The following is a 25,682-nucleotide window of genomic DNA, read 5'->3' as shown; positions in this document are numbered from 1 at the left end:
TTTAATCAATAACTCAACATATTCCCGACGCAATGTCAAATATTTCAAATTGTCACTGATTGTCAGTGTCTGACTGACAATATATGCTGACAATATTATATTCGGCTGAGTGCATTGTAAGACAAAGATAGATTTGGAAAATATTACCACGGCATTGTGTTCATTTTTTTCAAATCCTGAAAAAACCAATAAATATTTTTGAAAAATTTAAACGCAGAATGAAAGACTAAATTATTACCGAGGGCCGAAAGTCCCTTAGAATAAATAAAAAGTTTATTTTTAATGATATATTTGAAATTAAAAATCACACTAAATTTTCTCTTAGTTTTTCACCCCTGTAACTTATTAAAATAAACATTATAGAAGTTCTCAGGGACTTTTGGCCCTCGCTAATAACGTAATCTTCATTATTAAAAATACTTATTAGTTTTCTCAGGATTCGAAAAAAATTAATCCCCATTTGAATAGCATTGCAGCGGAAAATACGTACCGATCCTCTTAATCATCAGTCTGTTTTTGTGATAATGTTTCGATTAGAAATTTGAACCATATTTTCTTTGAATGCAAAATTAACGAGAGATATATAAATCAATTATATTACAATTTACGACAAACACAAATTCATTTTCCAATTAGTACAGAATATCTACTAAGTTGTCGTAAAATGGAAATATTTAAATTACTTATAAACTACTTGAAAGAAAGAAATATAGTCATTTAAGTAAAATAGGTATAAATATAACAAAACTAATAAATTGAGGTAAAAATAAAATAAAAATCTGTGGCTAACGGACCCGCATCCAAGCCATTTTTTCACACACACACACACACACACACACACACACACACACACACACACACACACACACACACACACACACACACACACACACACACACACACACACACACACACACACACACACACACACACACACACACACACACACACACACACACACACACACACACACACACACACACACACACACACACACACACACACACACACACACACACACACACACACACACACACACACACACACACACACACACACACACACACACACACACACACACACACACACACACACACACACACACACACACACACACACACACACACACACACACACACACACACACACACACACACACACACACACACACACACACACACACACACACACACACACACACACACACACACACACACACACACACACACACACACACACACACACACACACACACACACACACACACACACACACACACACACACACACACACACACACACACACACACACACACACACACACACACACACACACACACACACACACACACACACACACACACACACACACACACACACACACACACACACACACACACACACACACACACACACACACACACACACACACACACACACACACACACACACACACACACACACACACACACACACACACACACACACACACACACACACACACACACACACACACACACACACACACACACACACACACACACACACACACACACACACACACACACACACACACACACACACACACACACACACACACACACACACACACACACACACACACACACACACACACACACACACACACACACACACACACACACACACACACACACACACACACACACACACACACACACACACACACACACACACACACACACACACACACACACACACACACACACACACACACACACACACACACACACACACACACACACACACACACACACACACACACACACACACACACACACACACACACACACACACACACACACACACACACACACACACACACACACACACACACACACACACACACACACACACACACACACACACACACACACACACACACACACACACACACACACACACACACACACACACACACACACACACACACACACACACACACACACACACACACACACACACACACACACACACACACACACACACACACACACACACACACACACACACACACACACACACACACACACACACACACACACACACACACACACACACACACACACACACACACACACACACACACACACACACACACACACACACACACACACACACACACACACACACACACACACACACACACACACACACACACACACACACACACACACACACACACACACACACACACACACACACACACACACACACACACACACACACACACACACACACACACACACACACACACACACACACACACACACACACACACACACACACACACACACACACACACACACACACACACACACACACACACACACACACACACACACACACACACACACACACACACACACACACACACACACACACACACACACACACACACACACACACACACACACACACACACACACACACACACACACACACACACACACACACACACACACACACACACACACACACACACACACACACACACACACACACACACACACACACACACACACACACACACACACACACACACACACACACACACACACACACACACACACACACACACACACACACACACACACACACACACACACACACACACACACACACACACACACACACACACACACACACACACACACACACACACACACACACACACACACACACACACACACACACACACACACACACACACACACACACACACACACACACACACACACACACACACACACACACACACACACACACACACACACACACACACACACACACACACACACACACACACACACACACACACACACACACACACACACACACACACACACACACACACACACACACACACACACACACACACACACACACACACACACACACACACACACACACACACACACACACACACACACACACACACACACACACACACACACACACACACACACACACACACACACACACACACACACACACACACACACACACACACACACACACACACACACACACACACACACACACACACACACACACACACACACACACACACACACACACACACACACACACACACACACACACACACACACACACACACACACACACACACACACACACACACACACACACACACACACACACACACACACACACACACACACACACACACACACACACACACACACACACACACACACACACACACACACACACACACACACACACACACACACACACACACACACACACACACACACACACACACACACACACACACACACACACACACACACACACACACACACACACACACACACACACACACACACACACACACACACACACACACACACACACACACACACACACACACACACACACACACACACACACACACACACACACACACACACACACACACACACACACACACACACACACACACACACACACACACACACACACACACACACACACACACACACACACACACACACACACACACACACACACACACACACACACACACACACACACACACACACACACACACACACACACACACACACACACACACACACACACACACACACACACACACACACACACACACACACACACACACACACACACACACACACACACACACACACACACACACACACACACACACACACACACACACACACACACACACACACACACACACACACACACACACACACACACACACACACACACACACACACACACACACACACACACACACACACACACACACACACACACACACACACACACACACACACACACACACACACACACACACACACACACACACACACACACACACACACACACACACACACACACACACACACACACACACACACACACACACACACACACACACACACACACACACACACACACACACACACACACACACACACACACACACACACACACACACACACACACACACACACACACACACACACACACACACACACACACACACACACACACACACACACACACACACACACACACACACACACACACACACACACACACACACACACACACACACACACACACACACACACACACACACACACACACACACACACACACACACACACACACACACACACACACACACACACACACACACACACACACACACACACACACACACACACACACACACACACACACACACACACACACACACACACACACACACACACACACACACACACACACACACACACACACACACACACACACACACACACACACACACACACACACACACACACACACACACACACACACACACACACAATTCCAGTGACGAAGAGTTGCAGTTTTTATTTGTTTATCGAATAGCAGATAAAATATTGTATGAAACTGTGCGTGAAGTACTTTTTGCGAACTACGCGATGTATAGCACTCGCTCCGTTGTCGCTCGTGCTCTAAATATCGCGTGCGTTCCCAAAAAAGCATACTTTACGAACTGTTTCATAAATAACTATTTTAGAAGATTTTTTATAAACTTTGATATTTTATCTTACAGTGTATATAAAATACGAGTTAAAATAACCTAGTTTCCAAATATTTATTTAAGTTGATTCCTCTTTATGTTTCGTTCTTTTTATCCAAAATCTCCCCTTTTTACGTAGACATAAATTAAAATTGTTATTAAGCAAACTTCATTAAAATAATTAAATGGTGGATCTCTTTTGCAAGCAAGTCATCTGAACTGAAGCAACTGCATTAATACGAATTGTAATTACACAAAAGAATGGGTTGCTTGTCAAAAACATTAGTGGTAATTAATATTTGGATTTCCTCAGCATGTTTCCCACAACACAGTGCAGGCGAGTTATTACCCTATCTTTTTTGGTTCCAAGGAAACATTGGCAACTTCAAAGACTAATTTAATTTCTCGTTTAGAGGATAAAATTTATATTGTATTTATAATATATGAAATTTACGAAACTTCGTCTACCTTTATTAGCATAGCTTCAAAATAAATAATAGTACAAATTAAACATTAATGTAGTATTCCGTACGTCAACTTGTTTTATAACTTTATAATACCTTTATATTTTTAAATTTAATTTCAGACAGTATAGTATGATAGAATTAATTCAAAAAATGACATAACCGGGACATCCAAAGTGAAAGTTATCCTCCAACACCAAATTGTTCTATATAGTCCATATAATGTTCAGAAAAAAGTCACACCTTTTTGAGCGTCGGGTTTGGGGGGGGGGGGGGGGGGAGAAGTCGGTAAATTCGTAGTTTTTTTTTAATTTTTTCGTCAATATTTCTAAAACTATGAGGTTTAGCATGAACAACCTTCTATACAAAAATGTTCTACATTAAATTTGAAATAAAAAATGCTCTATACATAATCCTTCTAAAATGAACGGTTCCAAATTTACGAAGGTAGTATAGTATATTTGGTCCAAAAAAAGGCCTAACCCTGACATCCAGTGAAAGTTTTCCTCCAACACCAAATTATTGTTCTATATGGTCCACATATTGTTCGGTAAAAAGTTACACCATTTTGAGCGTCCGGTTTGGGGGGGAGATGGGAGAGAAGTCGGTAAATTAGTAGTTTCTTTATGTTTTTCGTCAATATTTCTAAAACTATGTTTAAGCGTAAACAATGTTCTATACAAAACCGATCTATGTAAAATTTAAAACAAAAATTGTCCTATCCATAGTTGTTATAAAATCAACGGTTAAAGAGTTACGGAGGTTGAAATGTGGGAGTTTCTATACTTTTTATATTTTTTGCGCAATTGATGATGAATTTGGGTGGTGAGGTTGACGTTTCTTCAAGGGCTTATCGCTAACATACCATCGGTCACTAAAATAGCAAATCCTGATAAAGAAAATTTCTTTCAATCAGTAAAAATATTACAAATTTCCCAAAAAATATAAAAAGTAACAAAAACCTCCACTTTTCACCCTCCGTAACTCTGGAATCGTTGATTTTATAACAATTTTGTATAGGACCTTTTTTGTTTTAAATTTGATGTAAAACATTTTTGTATAGAACATTGTTTACGCTAAAGCATATCTTTAGAAATATTTACCAAAAACATAAAAAAACTACTAATTTACCGATTTCTCCCCCATCTCCCCCCCAAACCGGACGCTCAAAGTGATGTAACTTTTTACTGAACAATATCTGGACCATATAGAACAATTTGGTGTTGGAGGAAAACTTTTACTTTTAATGTCTGGGTTAGGCCTTTTTTGGACCAATTATACTATACTACCTCCGCAACTTTGGAATTGTTCATTTTAGAAGGATTATGCATATGCATAGAGCCTTTTTTGTTTTAAATTTAATGTAGATCATTTTTGTATAGAAGGTTGTTCATGCTTAACCGCATAGTTTTAGAAATATTGACGAAAAACTTAAAAAACTACGAATTACCGATTTCTCCCGCCTCTCCCCCCAAACTCGACGCTCAAAATGGTGTGACTTTTTTCTGAACATTATGTGGACCATACAGAACAATTTGGCGTTGGAGGATAACTTTCACTTTGGATGTCTGGGTTTGGATCTAGTTATACCTTACTAATAATGAAATAAAAAGTGTATGCTTATTTGCACATTTTTTTTTATAATCTATTTGTTTAATTTTTTACGCGCAAAAAATAATTTTATATTATTTTTCATTGTCTCCCATCTTAAATTATAGCCTTATCGAACCCTTATTAACAATTCCTACTACTGACTCTACTGTAGACCTTTAGAAAAACAGAAATTTTTGAATAATGCAAGCGAAAATCTCTTTATCTGGTTTTGACTCTCGAAGAGAATACGCTCAACAAAAACAGTACCACGAAGCTCTCCGCCTCTTATAATAAACAAATGCTTTTTCTCCTTGTAAACAATTTTAAAACACGAACAGTGACATATACACGTATATCCGCAAAATAAATCTCCGCCTGTGAAGCCTGCATATGTGATGAGTATAGATTCGCGGGAAAAATAACAGTCATAATGGTAAGCCAATCAGTAAAATCTGTATTTTTCTTTGTTTGTGTTGCCCTACTAACCTTAGTGGGCCAAGTAAGAACAGTCACTGAAGCACCTAACAATATTCTTGCCATGATGGCTCAGTCTGCCTTGCCGCTTCCTTCGTATGTCAATGTAACGTGATCTTCTCCGTTGTTTACTAGCCCTCAGGTTCAAACTTTTACTAACCAAACTACCGCACAGTGGCCTCTTATACTATACTAAAAAAAATCTATATATATTGTCGACATTTTGTCAGGCGCCAATAAATTATAAGGTAAAAAGGAATAAGAAGATTCCTTGAAATAGCAATCGTGTTTTTTTTTTCAATTATTGCTCTATAACTCCAACGATTTTAACTTTAGACCAAAAATATTAAAATAAAAATTCACCGTAACTAAATTCTTAATAGTCATGTTTTTACCGAAATTTTCAACTAAAATTTTAGGTAAGTAATTATTTACTAATAATTAAATAACTTAGTGAAATAAAAGCTATTTTGGTATAGATTATGCTTCCAGAAGCCGATGGAAAGTGAAAGAACGGTTTAGCAACAATTAAATTGTTAATTAAAAATTTACGGTTGCTATAATAACCATAATAATTATGACCCGTAAGAATAACTATGATTTTTGTATAAAAAGGCACTCTATAACTATAATAATTTTTTGGTTTATAAACATATAGAATATCTTGTCAACTATTCAATTAAATTAAATTATGAAGACGGTATTGGAAAGAGCCCGGCAGGGGGCTCCTTTTAAAAGAAAAACGTTTAACTGTGATGAGTGGTTCCTGAGATACAACCGGTCAAAGTTGACCGGTGCGTACGGCGAATATATCAACAATAGGATGGTAATTTTTGAAACATCACATTTTTATTTTGGTAGTCTTTCTCCACACATATTTTGATATCTTAAAAACTATCGGTAATACGAGTAAAAATTACCAAAAATACCAAAATTTCAATCAAAAATCAGGTTAGAGAAAATGAAATCTCAATGTTTAAAATCGATATACGTTAAAAAAATGCATTTTCTTAGCTTCCCATGGAGCCATTTTCTTCATTTTTTTTGTTCACAAGTAACTCGAGTAGAGCCACCTAACTAACGTATTATTAATTGTCAAATTGCTTTTTGTTTTGTTATAATAAATTAATTTATTTATTATAACAAAATTTTTAATTTGTTTAAACAAAGGTAATATCGAAATTAACACGAAATGTCCAAAATTTATATTTACACAATGAAATTATCGATCGAGTTAGCAAATACAAATATTTAGGCACTTTTGTAAATGAAGACAACGATAGCTCAGCAGAAATCAAAATAAGAACAGAAAAAGCCAGATCCATATTCACTAAAATGAAGAGAGTGTTCTGTGGAAGAGATTTGAGCCTTGAAATGAAATTTCGCCTGATGAGATGTTACGTACTTTCTGTGCTGTTCTACGGAATGGAGTCATGGACGCTGAAAAATATTGATATCAAAAAATTGGAGGCATTTGAACTGTGGATGTATCGCAGAATCTTGAGAATATCATGGACCGAGAGAGTAACAAACGTCGAGATCTTGAGAAGAATGAATAAAGAAAAGGAAATCATATTTACGATCAAAAAACGAAAACTGCAATACTTGGGACACATTACAAGAGGCGAAAGATATGAACTGCTTCGAATAATTATGCAGGGGAAGATAGCAGGGAAAAGATCCATAGGAAGAAGACGAAACTCCTGACTAAAAAATCTACGGGAATGGTATAGCTGTAGCAACAACGAATTGTTTCGGTCAGCAGTTTCGAAAATACGTATAGCCCTGATGATCGCCAACCTTCGAAACGAAGATGGAACTTGAAGAAGAAAGATTGTTTAAATAATTATACAGCTTTCAAATGAGAATATTTGCATTTTAAACGTTAAAAGGTACACTTGTGGTAAGTTTATCTAAAAAAAGTCGATGAAAACATATGTAGTTTTATATTCTTAAAAATAAATTAATTTATTATAACAAAACAAAAGCAACTTTGCTTGGCAAAAGGCATGGAAAGCCAAGATAATGCATTTTTTAACGTATACCGATTTTGATCTTTGAGATTCCATTTTCTCCAACCTAATTTTTGATTGGAATTTTGGTATTTTTGGCTTTTTCACTCGTAATATCGATAGATTTTATTATTATAATGTACGTTACGAGTTTTTTTAAAGATATGAAAGTTTGTGTCGAGAAAAAGGACCGAAATAAAAAGGAGGTGGTTCGAAAATTACCATCCTATTGTTTATACCTTCACCGTACACGCAGGTCAAATTTGACCGGTGGTAACTTGGGAACTACATACTCATCAAAATTAATAGTACATTGTTTACCGGGTAGGAAAAGCTTAACATTCCTGGACGACTGTGAAGATTGCTAAGTCGAGGCGCAAGCCGAGACTTAGCAACACAGAGTCCAGGAATGTGGCTTTTCCTACGAGGTAAACATACTATTTTTCCGCAAATCGTTTAAAATTCGACAGATATTGATTGATTTAAAAAAAACGCGATAATTTTATTCCCAAATAAATGGTGCTTTGAAATTCCTAATAAAATTACTTGGGTTACTATGGAAACGTATTGAGGTTGAATTGTCAAACTTGACGCTTATAAATTTAATTGCTGGTGTTCTCGAAAGTAAAATGATAAGTGATGATGAAATTTCCATTCCTGGGACTCCTCCAGAGCTGGTTGAGGCAGTGAATACTGCTTCATTAGAATTATTGCCAAAGAAATCAAGAGAAAAGTACGAAAATGCATACAGACGTTTTATGGATTATCGCATGAGTAAAAATACGAGTTCTTTCTCAGAAAATGTTGTAATGGCATACTTCCTAGACCTTTGTTTAAAGATGAAATCTTCAACATTATGGGCCAATTATTCAATGCTGAAGTCAACCCTTGCACTTAAACACAATGTAGATATATCTACATACTCAAAACTTCGTTCTTTATTGAAACGGCAAGCTCAAGGTTATAGGGCAAAGAAATCTAAGACTTTAACGAAGGAAGAAATTGAAAAATTTATCCAGGAAGCTCCAGATAAAGAAAATTTAATGATTAAGGTAATTTACAAGGTTTTAATAGCAATGTGTTTTCTATCATTTATGTAGAACACTAACAACTGTACGGAAATATCATTTCCTTACAGTAAGGAAATGACATTTCCTTACAGTAAGGAAGTCCTGACTTTTTCTTCAAGAAATTTTGACAGGAATGTCAAAATTTCCTGCTGAATGTCAAAAGCGTCCCGCCTAATTCTTTCCAATACCCTTTTCATAATTTAATTTAATTTAATAGTTGCCGAGATATTCTATTTGTTTATAAAACAAAAAATTGTTTATAATTTCAAAATATTCCTGAGGCCGCTGAAATAGTAGTGCGGCCGATATGTGAAACAATTGCACATTTAATGATACAAGCATATAATTTGGACCACATATACTACACATAGAAAGGCTCAAATTTAGATATGAGGCCATCTCAGATTTTTCCTTTTACAAAAATGGCAGGCATTCAAAATGGCGACTATACATATGTGTTTAATAGTACCATAACTCTTGAACGAAAAGTCCGATTTCAACCAAATTTGGTATATAGGTTCTTTTTTTGATTTACAAGATGAATGTGGTGAACCAGAAGAATCGGTTTACCAAAAGTTGTGTTCTTACTGGTTGTTTATGTAAAAATATGTTTCTTTTTTCAATTTTTTCCCTCTGTATGTATTATTTTCAAAAAGGTTTGAAAAGAGCGTAAAAATATTTTGTAGAAAATATTTTGACCTTTTTAGTTATGTTAATTACCATTTAATAAATGCATAAGGTATCTTCACATGCACCTATGTGTGACAGATTCGTGCAAATATTATAAGAATTATTGTGAATTTAATGGTAGAATCATATAATTTGGACCACATACACTACACACATCAAGGTTCAAATTTAGATATAAGGCCATCTCAGATTTTACCTTTTACAAAAATGGCGGGCATTCAAAATGGCGACTATACATATTATGTTACTAATAGTACGATAACTTTTGAACGAAAAGTCTGATTTCAACCAAATATGGTATATAGGTTCTTCTTTTGATGTGTAAGACCAAGGTCTTGAACCGAAAGAATTTATTTACCAGAAGTTGTGTTTTTCCTATTTTTTATGTAAAAACATGTTGTTTTTTTACCAATTCTCTAACCCTGTATATATTAATTTTTCAAAAAGGTAATACCGGCGTTGGAAAGTACGTAAAAATATTTTTTAGAAAATATTTTGAACTCTTTAGTTATGTTAATTACCAATTAATAAATGCATAACGTATCTTCACATGTACCTATGAACCTATGTGCGGCAGATTCGTGCAAATAATATAAGAATTATTGTGCACTTAATGCTGAAAGCATATAATTTGGACCACATACACTACACATGCAAATATTCAAATTTAGATATAAGGCCATCTCAGATTTTGTCTTTTACAAAAATGGTGGGCATTCAAACTGAATCTGCCGCACATAGCTACATGTGAAGATACGTTATGCATTTATTAAAAGGTAGTTAACATAACTAAAAAGTTCAAAATCTTTCCTAAAAAATATTTTTACGCTCTTTTCAATGGCGGTATTACCTTTTTGAAAAATTAATATATACAGGGTGGAAGAATTGAAAAAAAAACAACATATTTTTACATAAAAAACAGTAAAAACACAACTTCTGGTAAACCGATTCCTCCGGTTCAAAACCTAGATCTTACGCATCAAAAAAAGGACCTTGGTGCCAAATTTGGCTGAAATCGGACTTTTCGTTCAAAAGTTATCGTGCTATTAGTCACATATCTACAGCCGCCATTTTGAATGCTCGCCATTTTTGTAAAAGGCAAAATCTGAGATGGCCTCATATCTTAATTTAAACTTTTGTATGTGTAGTATATGTGGTCCAAATTATATGCTTCTACCATTAAATGCACAATAATTTTTATAATATTTGCACGAATCTACCACACATAGGTACATGTGAAGATACGTTATGCATTTATTAAATGGTAATTAACATAACTAAAAAGTTCAAAATATTTCCTAAAACATATTCTTACGCTCTTTTCAATGGTGGTATTAACATTTTGAAAAATTAATATATACAGGGTGAAAAAATTGAAAATACATTATTTACATAATATAAAAGAGTTTTACATAAGAAACCACATAAAACATAACTTCTGGTAAACCGATTCTTCCAGTTCACGGTGTCGATCTTGTAAATCACAAAAGGAACCTATGTAGCAAATTTGGTTGAGATCGGACTTTTCATTCAAAAGATATCGTGCTTTTAGTCATATATGTATAGTCGCCCATTTTGAATTACCGCCATTTTTGTAAAAGGCAAAATCTGAGATGGCCTGATATCTAAATTTTTACCTTTAATATGTGCAGTATACGTTTACCAAATTATATGCTTGTATCATTAAATGTGCAATTCTTATAATATTTGCACGAATCTGCCGCACTATAGCCCAATTTCATTTCTTCAAAGTAGATTAGATAGGTACAGTGCTCTTTTATCAAAAATCATAATGTGTCATAATTGTTATGGTTATTATGGTACCCCGTCAAAATAGCCCCGTCGAAAAAGCTCCGACAAAATAGTCCCGACATAATATCCCGCACACAAAATAGCTCCGACAAAATAGCCTGCAGACAAAATAGCCGCGGAATAATAGCCCGCCGACAAAATAGCCCCGACAAAATAGCCCCGACAAAAAAGCTCCCTTCAGAATTCATCATGAAATAATCTCTTAAAAATACATTTTTTAGGAAATGATAATTATCCTCTATTCAGATGTTTATCTTAACCACATTAAATAAAAATGGTCTTTTCAGAGAACTCGAGTCCTGTCTTCTCTGCCTCTTGGAAGTCTGAACCTTTAATTTAAGAGAAAATCAATATTTACTTGTGATATAAACATTTTTTTCTGTTTTAGGGAAACAGTAAAATGCATTTTAAATTAAATAAATTACATACATTCTTCTTTTTTGTCAAATAATTTAAATGAAAAAAAAGTTTTTGGACATTTTGTATAAATAATTATGTAATTGTTTATATTACTAAATAGAGAATTAAATAACCTTTCAAATGAGCTAGCACACGACCCCTATTCTTATTTAAAAAATCATCGATTACGTCATTACGTCCAGATGGATGACGTCACTAGCATGACATATATAACGGAATATCGTAATTTAAAAATAAAAATGATCTACTTCAGGATTTTTCCTTAAAGTCGCGGGTTTACGAAATAACGAATTTATTCCTTCCATTTGCACCATACTGTACGTCTGAATTGCCGATATGAATGAGTCAGATTAAATTAAATTATTAGAAGAATTTTTTTACTGGGCAACAACATTTTGTTTAATTTATTAATATTTTATATTATGACAACGACGTCCGAAGTGGAAGTCGAAATGTTAATAAAATAATTTTTTTAAAAAAATTGTGGCTTATTTAAATAAATGGTACTCCGTTAAAAGATAAAACTTTTTATTTGAGGTGTTTTCTAAGAGGCTCTTTTAGCCGGGGCTATTTTAGCCGGGGCTGTTTTGACCGGGGCTATTTTGTGTGCGATCTATTTTGTCGGAGCTATTTTGTTTGCCGGCTATTTTGTCGAGGCTATTTTGTGTCCGGGCTATTGACGGGGCTTTTTTGACGGGTCACGGGTTACTATAGCGACAGTTAATTGTTAATTAACAATTTAATTGTTGTTAAACTGTTCATTCAATTTCCATCTGCTTCTGGAAATATAATCTATACCAAAAGGGCTTTTATGTCACCAATTTATTTAATTATTGATAAATAATTACTTACCTAAAATTTTAGTTAAAAATTAAAGATTTTTTTTGGAAAAACGCGCATTTTCCGTAGAAAATTTTTGTCAAAGTAAATCGGAGCAAACACGTCTCTATGCAGAATTTAATTACGATGAATTTTTATTTGGATGTTTTTGTTGTAAAGTTAAAATATTTGGAGTTATAGAGCAATAATTGAAAAAAACACCATTTGGGGGCGCCATTTTGTTTATAAAAAAGGTAGCGCACTATCTGCGGACTTTGCATACCTATATTAATATATAGAATCATAAGATTCGATTCCAGCAATAAAATTGCTGGTAAATATTTTTTCCCAAAAAGGGCCTATTCTCCGATATTCTGCCCAGACTAAAAATTAGTATGTGTTTTATTATATATTTTTTTATTATTTACTTTAACGTAAGATTCTTGTTTTCTATTTTTGTTTTTATTTATTTACAATGAATATTAATTTGCTGTGTTGTTTGCACATTTCCGCAATAATTATGTGATATATTTGATTTAAAATGAATTCAACAATTGTTTGTAATTATTCACCAATGTCAACTTAGATCTCTGACGTAAATAATGACGTGCAACGGTATCTAAATTGGAAGGATTGTATATACTTCAACCACCAAAAAAAACGCATTCTTTTCCTAGAGTAAGTATTTTACGAATGAATTTTAGACAAAAAATGATCTGTTTTTAGGTGGATCTGAGAGGTGGCATTCGGATTTTTGCGGATAAAGTTAGGTGATAACTTCGTTAATAATAATTGACTCATGCCCCTTCTCAAATATGCCTGGAACATTAATAAAAAAAAATAAAATATTTAAAAATTTCGAAAAACATCGATTTTTCTCTATTTTCTTTGCTTATAACTTTAAAACGATTAATTTTGGAACAAAGTCATATAGGAATAAAACAAAGATAATTAAATTTTCTAACAGAAACGATTGGTTAAAAATGTCTTAATTTAACACCCTTGCTGCAAAATAACAATAAATATTAAATAAGGGGGCAAAACAAGCCTGTCTTTATTCAATGTTTGTCCATCACTTAGGTTACACTTGGAACCTTCCTAATTCGCTTAGATAATATTTGTAATGTGCTAAGACCGTCCATCAAATTTCATTAAATTTGACTTACTGGATTTTGCATAATAATTTTGCAATCTAAATTTTATTTAAAAAATTAAAATTTTTAAAAATCTTGCACAACAAAAACTAGAACATAAAAGGATTTGTCAATTTTTTTACGTATAAAGAAGCACTTCACCTATCTAATGCACTTTACAGAATTGAAATCGGATTATTTAAGCAGCCTCAGCAATGTTTTAAAATTATAAACAATTTTTTGGCTTATAAACAAATTAGTGCGCTGTGCAGGAGGAGGTGCTACGGGCTCCTTTATTTACATGGACTTACCCAAGTTTTTTTATGTATTTTGACCCGTAGAACACGAATTTTTTGGGTAACAGTTGATCCGGATGTCGATAAGGTTGTTATAAATAAAGAACTTGAAGAATTACATAACATCGATTTTTCGCAAAATAAAATCGCATTTTTTTGTATTTCTTGGGTAATTCTAAGCAAAAAATGTTTTTACAAGTTTTTTCGTAGGATGTAAATTTTTCGAGATGGAACATTCAAAAAATTGAAAAATTGCAATTTTTGAACGAGAATAACTTTTGATTAAAAAATAAAATAGCAATTCTGCTGAAAGCATTTGAAAGTTTAAGTCAAATTATACCGGTTTTAATTATTTCCATTGCTAAAAATTAATTTGTTTATTATTAAACAAAGCTATTTGTTTATAAGCCAAAAAATTGTTTATATGTGTAAAATATTGTTGAGGCCGCTTAAATAATCCGATTTTAATTCTGTAAAGTGTATTGGATAGGTAGAGCACCTCTTTATATGTAAAAAAAATTAGCCAACTTCTCAATGGTCTACTTTTTGTTCAGAAAGATTTTAAAAAATTTGAACTTTTTTAAAAATATCTATATTGCAAATTTATTTGGCAAAATCTATTAAGTCGATTTTAATGAAATTTGGTAGACCATTTAAGTAAGTTATCAGAATTTTCTAAGCGAATTACTAAGGTTCTAAGTGCCACCAAAGTGGTTAAGAAACATTGAATAACAACAGGCCTATTTTGCCCCCTTATTTTGTATTTATTGCTATATTGCAGAAAAGGTAATACCTTAAGACATTTTTGACCAGTCGTGTATCATACAAAATTCATCATATCTTTATTTTAGTTCTCTACGACTTTGTTCCAAAACGAACCGTTTTAAAGTTATAAGCAAGGAAAGCAGAAAAAAATTGATGTTTTTAAAAATTTTTAAATATTTAAATTTTTTTATTAATGTTCCGGGCATATTTGAGAAGGATCATAAGTGAATTATTATTACTGAAAGTGTCACCTAACTTTATCTGCAAAAATCCGAATGCCACCTCTCACATCCAAATATACACGTATTTTTACAGATTAGTCCTGGTCTATTTACGAATTTAAAAAATATATTACTCAAAAATAACTCCACAATGTGTTCAGGTGACAAATTCAAATAATTTTAACCATATTTCGCCGCGACCTTAGTCGTTAACCGTACATCGCTCCCTTGTCATTATTTTCCGTACCGGAAAATTTTCGTGTTTACACAGATTATTTTCTCCCCGCCTCAAAATTACCTGTGCTGAAATATTGGTCTTTCCGCTTGAATACATTTTCTGACAAATTTATTCTAAAATTTTGATAGTCTGAAAAATTGGAATTTTCTACTAATTTAAGGCGATTTTTTAGATTAGATGAAAGCTAATTTATGATTTACGTATTACACACATGTTATCAAATCTACAAGATAATACGTTTGGATATAGACGTTTGAGAAAAGACATTAGTATGTAGACAATTGCATTTCTTTTCGATTCAAGCTTCACCATTATTTTACATGTATTTCGAGGTTTCATCCGTCATCAGGGAGACTTGTGACAGCTAGAATTATAAAGAAATGCTGATGTCTACCTACTAATGTCTTTTCTCGATGTAAAGAGATCAAAATATGGTGATTACACCCGGTGGCACCCAAAATCCCGACAGCCAAAATCCCGACAGCCAAAATCCCGACGGCCAAAATCCCGACAAGTCAGAATCCCGACACGTCAGAATCTCGACACGCCAAAATCCCGACATACCAAAATCTCGACATTCCAAAATTTCGACATGCCACAATCCTCGCATAAGTAAAAATCCCGACCACTACATTTTGAATATTTATTGTTTCCTTTTCAAATGCAGTACCAAATAATACTTGGAGTATTGAAATTGAAAAATTAATTTCTTCTTAGTAGTAAGTACCTACGGGCCTACGGGTACTAATTGTTATACATTTTAAAATAGAAAATTATTAAACACTAATCATTTTATAATGTAAAAGCTATACTTACTAAAAAGGACTGTGGTAAGTGGCTTGATAATACATTTATTATATGAAAGTAAACTTGAATGTAAGATTTGATTAAGTATACTCCATCTAATTTACTTACCGTTGCACGTCATCCTCGTCATAGCCCGTGACGTCACATGATACCAACACGAAATATTTAGGCGGTAGGTTTGTTCTTTTTTAGAATCACTTTGCCGAGTACACTGGCATTACAGCCACTAGACATATTATATTATATACACGTAGAAATAACATTTAAAGATTTATATTAATGTTAAATTAAAGAAATAGACAATAATATGTTTCATTTAATTTGTATAAATGGATTATAAAGCGTTTTTATGAAGCACATTTGTTCGGAATACACTGTAACTATAATCGAACGAAGGTGATATTTTAGCATAAACTGGTAACATTTATTTGACAGTTGCTGTGATGACACTTCATATTTGTTTATATTCTTTACTATAAGTATTTGTTTCATTATATTTACTGTTTTTATTATGTACTTTAACGTAAGATTATAACTTAATTCTTGTTTTCTATTTCTAAAGTTTTTATTTATTTACATTGAATATTAAATTGTTTTGCTGTATAATCCACTTCCGCAAAAATTGTGTGATGTATTTGATTTAAAATGAATTCAAGAATTTTTTGCAATTGGGCAACAATGTCAACTTAGATCTCTAACGTAGATAATGACGTGCAACGGTAAGTAAATTAGACGGACTGTATATATTGAACTATATATCGACCGTCAGGATTTTGGCTGTCGGAATTTTGGCTGTCGGGCTTTTGGGGTAGAACCGATTACACCTTCTCTGAACTATTATTGTGAATTATACAGGGTGTCCCCGAAAATAGTGCGTTCCTTTAAAGTATGGATATATTACATAATTTAGAACAAAAAAGTCCTATACCATTTTTTTCTAAAGTTAGCCGTTTCCAAAAAAAAATACATTGATCTCCATATAGGCAAATTTTCATTTTCAGACAATTGAACAATCTGGCAACACCTACAATTGTGACTTACGAAATTTAACATAGTGGAACCCCATGCACAAGCCCTTCACAAGCCCACGTTTATTTACTCTGTTTGGGAGGTTGTTGACATCTGAAATATGGGTTACCTTGTTACCTACTTTCACTTTCAACATAAAATATAGCTTTAATTATGGTTCATTTGCTATCATCTGAATTAATTGAGGTTTTGGATTACGGCTCGAAATTCTACTTTTTCGAAAATTATTACTTTTACTTAAGGGCATAAGCGCCAAATATCGCCTCTAATGCATTTTAAGTGCATTCATTTTTTCAAATCTTGAGAAAACTAAAAAGTATTTTTGATAAATTTAACCCTGCTGTCCTGTTCGGGTCTATTTGACCCAAAAAATAATTTATTTCTTATTTTACAAATTATTACGCGGCGTAACTATTTGGTGATTCGTGACTTTATTACCTAATATGAGGTCTTTAAATTGCATATGAGATAAACAATCAACTTCCTGATTTTTTTGATAAAAATGAAATTGTTGCCTAGGGTACGTTCGGGTCAATGTGACCCGCGTATTTCAACCATTAAAAGTTACCGTTGTATGTGTATGTGTGTTTAGTTGGCAGTATTCTATATTTGCAGTAACTGTGTGTTTGTCAGCCGGATACGTTTGTAAATAAAAACAGGTTTCTGCAAGCTAAAACTTGTAAAATAAACTGTAGTATAGCTGGACGATGTTGCAAACCAAATTATAAATATGACCAACATGGACGGACAGCATGTCTTTGGAACCAACTGGAAAGACATGAATAAAGTTGATTTCCAAGTCCAAGTATACATTGGTCTTTTATTTTTAGCTCGTGTTTATAAGTCCTATGCTGAATCAACTAAAAGTTTGTAAAATGAAGAAACGGGTCGTAGTATATTTCAATCAACAATGTCGCTTGATATATTTACAAAAAGTTTGTAAGTAATACGTTTTGATAACAAAACTACTAGACAGGATAGGAGGCGTTTTGATAAACTTGCTGCAATACGTAAAATTTATGAAACATAGGTAGAAAATGTACCAAAATTTTTTAACCCTGATGAAAATGTTACCGTCGATAAGCAATTAGTTGCCTTTAGAGGCCGCTCTTCCTTCAAATAGTACATTCGAAGCAAGCCAGCGAAATATGGCACAAAAGTTTGGGTTTTCTGTAATTATGAACAGTAAAACTTCTTATGCCTCAAAAATTGCAGATCTATACAAGAATGCGTGTGATGTGTGACTTGAGTAGTGATTTGGAAGGCCACAATATTACGTGTAATAACTTTTTTATATCGTAAAATTTAGGACAATTCCTTCTAAAACAAAGTAGATAAAATGTCGGGGATTATAAGTAAAATAAACCGGAGCTTTCAGCAAAAATCGCGAACAAATAAGTTCATATCTCGTCTTTTTTGCTTCATGCAAGATACCAATGTTGTTGACAATATTCCTAAAAATAATAGAAATGTTGTTCTTATGAGTACTTTGCATCATGAATCAATGCATCATGCATCACTTTCATCAAATGAAAAAGCCCCAAATTATTTTAGATTACAATTCCAACAGTGGCTACTGTAAATTAGCTTGTTGGCATGTATACATGTGAGAAGAGATAAATCGCTGGCCAATGATTGTTTTTTCTAATCTGCTGGACATTTCTGCCGACAACGCGTTCGTGTTATGGGCATCAAGAATTTTCCAATGGAATACCAATAAATTGGGAAAACGGCAAGTTTTTCTTGGAGAATTTGGAAAAACTAATGAAACCAGTCATCATTTCCAGAAAAGATATACCAATAAGTAAAGGCTCTCACGAACTGGTAAAAAGGACACGAGCAGGAACCAGTAAACAAGATGGAAATGCTAGTGAACCGTCAATGGACAATCTAACTCCGCCTGCTAAAGGAACACGTTGTAAACTTGCCCTAAAAACGATAACAAGACTAATTATTATGTTGTATATTATATATCACTAACATATTTGTAAAATCCATTCTTTTTATTACTGTCCCAGTTGTAAACTGAATTAAATTTTTGTAGATATTTGTTACCAGGCTTTTTTGAAAGAAAAAATGCCTTTTATTTTTGTTAATAAGGTTTAATTTGCATTAACAACATAACTTTTGTTTAATTAACCATAATTTCTTGTTTTTAAGTTTTATTTATCACCATTAGCTTATTTTATTTCGATTAAGGAGCGTAAACCATAGTTGGGTCATATTGACCCGAACAGTACATTTGTGTAGTTGACTCGAACGGGACAGCAGGGTTAAACGCAGAATGAAATATTACGTTATAATGTTTATTTTAATAAGTTACAGGGGTAAAAAAACAGAAAATTTAGTGTGATTTTTAATTTCAAATATTTCATTAAAAAAAGTTTTTGTTTATTCTAAGGGACTTTCGGCCCTCGGCAATAATGCAATCTTTCATTCTGCGTCTAAAGTTTTCAAAAATACTTAATAGTTTTCTTAAGATTCTAAAAAAATTAGTGCATTTAAATAGCATTGGACCAAAATTTTGCGCCTAGTTCCTTAAGTAACTATGGTTTAATTCCCAAAATGCAATTATTAATGCAACTAAGAAAAATTATTTGTAATGTTTTTCTGAAATGTAGTGGAATATGGAATAATTTTAAACGAATTGATAAAATGTTAATTATTTACAATAAGAAACGCTTTATCTCTTAACTTAGCTACATTGTATTATGTATTTATTAAGCTCTAAAGGTGTTTAAGGGCTTTAACTGAATTAAGTACATAGTTAACAGTGGAAATTAAATACCACAGACAACCTTTAATAATTCTAAATTAGTTTTTTACAGTGTTCTCGGACTATCAGTGATTTGTTTACTTGTGAACTAATATTAAATTAGATGTTTATACTTACTTGACAATATTTTTTATAATAGATGTTCAAAGTGAGCTCCACCTGCGCGAACTAATTATCTAAATTATGTCGAATGGTTTCTGCAGCATCAAAAATTCGTTCCCGTAATTCAGCTTCTGATTGGATTTCATCTCGGTTATCATAAACTAACGATTTAAGATGTCCCCAAAAATAAAAATCTATTACATTGAATTCGGGACTTCGGGGAGGCCAAAAAATGGGTCCATTCCTACCAATCCAATGACGAGGATACGTGGTATCCAAAATATTTTCACAACTCTGGTAAAATGTGCTGGGGCTCCGTCATGAAGAAACCACATTTCATCGTATTTGCAATGGCAGGTCTTCAAGCAGAACCGGCAAAACATTTTTCAAGAAATTATGATAGGCCTCTCCATTTAGAGTTCTGGGTAATTCATATGGTCCTATCAAACGATTGTTGATTATTCCTGCCCATAAATTTATGCTAAATTTTAGTTGAAAATTTGTCCTACGTATTAAATTAGGGTTTTCGTCACTCCATATGTGGCAATTATGAAAATTATACACACCATTTCTCGTGAAAAATGCCTCATCCGCGCATAACACTTTAGATGGAAATTTAGGTTCTCTGATGAGTTTATCTTGAAACCACCTGCAAAATGTTAATCGTCGAGGAAGATCACCTTGGTGTAAATCTTGTACTCTCTGTTAGTGATATGGATGTAGAAGATGTTCTTGAAATGTTCTATGAACAACGTTTTTCGATATGCCAATCATTTTAGCCACATCTCGTGTGCTTACATTTGCATTATTTTCCACAGCATCTAAAATGTCGTCTTCTACATTCAATCGGTGGATACTTCTTGTTCTTCCGCTATTTTTTTTCGGTACAACAGAACCCGTTTCTAATAATCTTTGAGAAACATTAATAAAAGTTCGAGGATTAGGAGCTCGCCTTTCGGGATACCGATGCACATAAATTTGGACAGCTAAATTACTGTTGCATTGCGCTTCTCCATAAACAATCAACATATCATGATATTCTCGGATGGAAAACATTTTTATTCAACGGTGACACTAAACACAATCGCGTTTACACTAAACACAAAAAATGTTCCAATCTATCTCGTACGATGAAAACAGTACCTACCCTTTACAAAGTAACGGATATACACTATTTGAATTACCTACCGATTCCTCGTTGTTTTGATAATCACTTGTTCCTCGAGAAAGACTCGTTCTTTTGGTACAGAATAAAACTAATAAATACGGAAATATCCAGATGTCAGTATAATAACAAACGAAACAAATTCTTCTTTTGTTTGATGTTGAGGCGCCCCGACAGGTTGCAATGTAAACACTTTGGGGTATTCCGATATGGATATAGACCGGACTGTATCGTCGCCCCCGCTAGCGAAATTATTCCGATTCGATTTTTTTGCACAAACTTACTCAAAAAGAGGTCCTCATAACATATCCACAGGGTGCCGGGCGATGCCGTGGTCGAAAAATTGTTTAAACAATTTTTTTTAAACAAATTCATAAGAATAATTTTTTTATGTCGAACAATATTTTTTTAGATAATTTGGGTCATTCTGAGCAAAAAACGCCTCTTGTAATTTTTTTCTAAAATTGATTTTTGTCGAGTTATATGCGATTAAAAATTTGAAAAATGCGAAAATGGCCATTTTCAAGGCTTAATAACCCGATTAAAAATTATTATTATGAAATTCAAGAAGTGACCAAATCAAGTTTCAAACCCCTTCTTCAAGGTCCTGAAGAGATTTTTGTCATTATTTTATTACAAAGCAGCTATTTTTAATTATTAACAATTAGCGCAATAGTCCAACTGTATCGTCGCCCCCGTTAGCGAAACTATTTTGATTAGATTTTTTTGCACAAACTTACTCAAAAAAAGGTCCTTATAACACATCAACAGGGTGCCTGGTGGTGCCGTGGTCGAAAAATTGTTTAAACAATTTTTTTTAAACAAGTTCACAAAAATAAAATGTTTGTTGTATTCTGAGCAAAAAAGGTCTCTTGTGATTTTTCTCTAAAATTGATTGTTGTCGAGTTATATGACCATTTTCACATTTTTCATTTTAAATCGCGTATAACTCGACAACAATCAATTTTAGAGAAAAATCACAAGAGACATGTTTTGCTCAGAATGTCTCAAATTATCTAAAAAAAATTGTTCGAAGTGAAAAAATTATTTTTGTGAATTTGTTTAAACAATTTTTCGACCACGGCACCGGCCGGCACACGGTGGATATGTTATAAGGACCTCTTTTTGAGTAAGTTTGTGCAAAAAAATCGAATCAGAATAATTTCACTAACGGGAGCGACGATATATCCTGGACTATAGCGCTAATTGTTAATAATTAAAATTAACAGCTTTGTAACAAAATAATGATAAAAATCTCTTCAGGACCTTGAAGAAGGGGTTTGAAACTTGATTTGGTCACTTTTTGAATTTCATAATAATAATTTTTAATGGAGTTATTAAGCATTGAAAATGGCCATTTTTGCATTTTTCAAATTTTTAATCGCATATAACTCAACAACAATCAATTTTAGATAAAAATGACAAGAGGCGTTTTCTGCTCAGAATGATCTAAAAAAATATTGTTCGAAATAAAAAAATTATTTTTAAGAATTTGTTTAAAAAAAATTGTTTAAACAATTTTTCTACCACGGCACCGCCCGGCACCCCGTGAATATGTTATAAGGACCTCTTTTTGAGTAAGTTTGTGCAAGAAAATCGAATCGGAATAATTTCGCTAGCGAGGGCGACAATACAGTCCGGTCTAACAAGGGTTTCATTGATACATGTGTATTTACATTTTATTACTTTACAGGTATAACCTTAGAGGATGGAAAAATTTCCATCCTCTAAGGGTATAACAGTAATAAACAGGAACCCACTATTTTCTCTAATTGTGACCATGTACCTTTAACATTTTGTATTACAGAGTTGCCATATTTTATTTTGCATGCCAAAATGTATTTTCGTTTTTTGGCCAAACGGGTGAATTTAGAAAAAAATGTTATAAGACTTTTTTGATCTACATGGTGCCTTCTACCTACACCTTTAAGGAACGCACTATTTTCGGGGACACCCGTATAAGAAAAAAAACTGGAAATCATCAAAGTATTTAAGTTAAAGTAACTTCTACTTCCAATATGTATATATATATATATATATATATATATATATATATATATATATATATATATATATATATATATATATGATTAAACCTTCAACAACGAATTACTTACCTTTTGATGTAGCAGAATCGAGAAGTGTTTCACAAGTCGGTCCAGTGTAATTTCTAGCGCAAGCACATCGTACAGCTGCTATCCCAACGTGGCTGAAAATTAAATGCAACTTAATAAACCAATAACAAAGATAATAAGATTCATAACATAACATACCTAATTGAAATAAAAATGTATACCATTTTTATTCAGTTGCAATGCGAAGGCAAAACAATCTTACTTTTCAATTAGAATACGGAGCGCAGTCCAGTCCTCTGAGTCGCGATTTTCGGCTCTTATTGGAGCCTCATCGGAAAGAACGTAGGCACTGTTCTCCATAACCTAATTGACCAGCGTCGAGAGTTCTTCCCACCCATTGCAACCGAAGTGAAGGTATTAGGTGACTAGCGTCATCTGTCAATTGAAAGATGAAGTTAGTTTTCAATCCTAATAGCAAAATTAATATTATTGAAAATATTAAAAATATTACTAAAAGATTTTTAAATTAAAAACTTATTGGTACATTTCCCTGGTGACACCACCAAGGCTTCTACAATTTGCAAGCCAAATGGATGCTGCAGTGAAGACAAAGGGAAGGAATTCTACACTATGCAATTCACATCCCGCGTCTGCAGCTCGGTAAAGTTCCAACGGAAAATGCACCTGGTTACTCTACGGAGTAATACGACTATAACATAAAAATGTATACCATTTTTATTCAGTTGCAATGCGAAGGCAAAACACTCTTACTTTTCAATTAGAATACGGAGCGCAGTCCAGTCCTCTGAATCGCGATTTTCGGCTCTTATTGGAGCCTCATCGGAAAGAACGTAGGCACTATTCTCCATACCCTAATTGACCAGCGTCGAGAGTTATTCCCACCCATTGCAACCGAAGTGAAGGTATTAGGTGACTAGCGTCATCTGGCAATTGAAAGATGAAGTTAGTTTTCAATCCTACTAGCAAAATTAATAATATTGAAAATATTAAAAACTTATAGGTATTGAAAACTTATTGGTACATTTCCCTGGTGACACCTCCAAGGCTTCTACAATTTGCAAGCCAAATGGATGCTGCAGTGAAGACAAA

At 34.3% G+C, this 25,682-nt stretch overlaps 1 protein-coding gene across 2 annotated transcripts in view; it reads right to left on the bottom strand.

Annotated features, from left to right (window-relative positions):
* Window positions 1-25,682, bottom strand: part of LOC114324264 (uncharacterized) — a 466,791-nt gene that overhangs the window by 203,320 nt on the left and 237,789 nt on the right. For both annotated transcript variants that reach the window (XM_050649910.1, XM_050649911.1), the window contains exon 5: window positions 24,615-24,706. In XM_050649910.1, coding sequence (XP_050505867.1) covers window positions 24,615-24,706 — 92 coding nt within the window. The remainder of the gene's footprint in view (window positions 1-24,614; window positions 24,707-25,682) is intronic.

The sequence above is a fragment of the Diabrotica virgifera genome, chromosome 4, assembly GCF_917563875.1.
Source record: "Diabrotica virgifera virgifera chromosome 4, PGI_DIABVI_V3a".
Taxonomy (NCBI): domain Eukaryota; kingdom Metazoa; phylum Arthropoda; class Insecta; order Coleoptera; family Chrysomelidae; genus Diabrotica; species Diabrotica virgifera.
The sequence above is the reverse complement of the archived record's forward strand: the minus strand, read 5'-3'. Positions and strand labels throughout refer to the sequence as shown.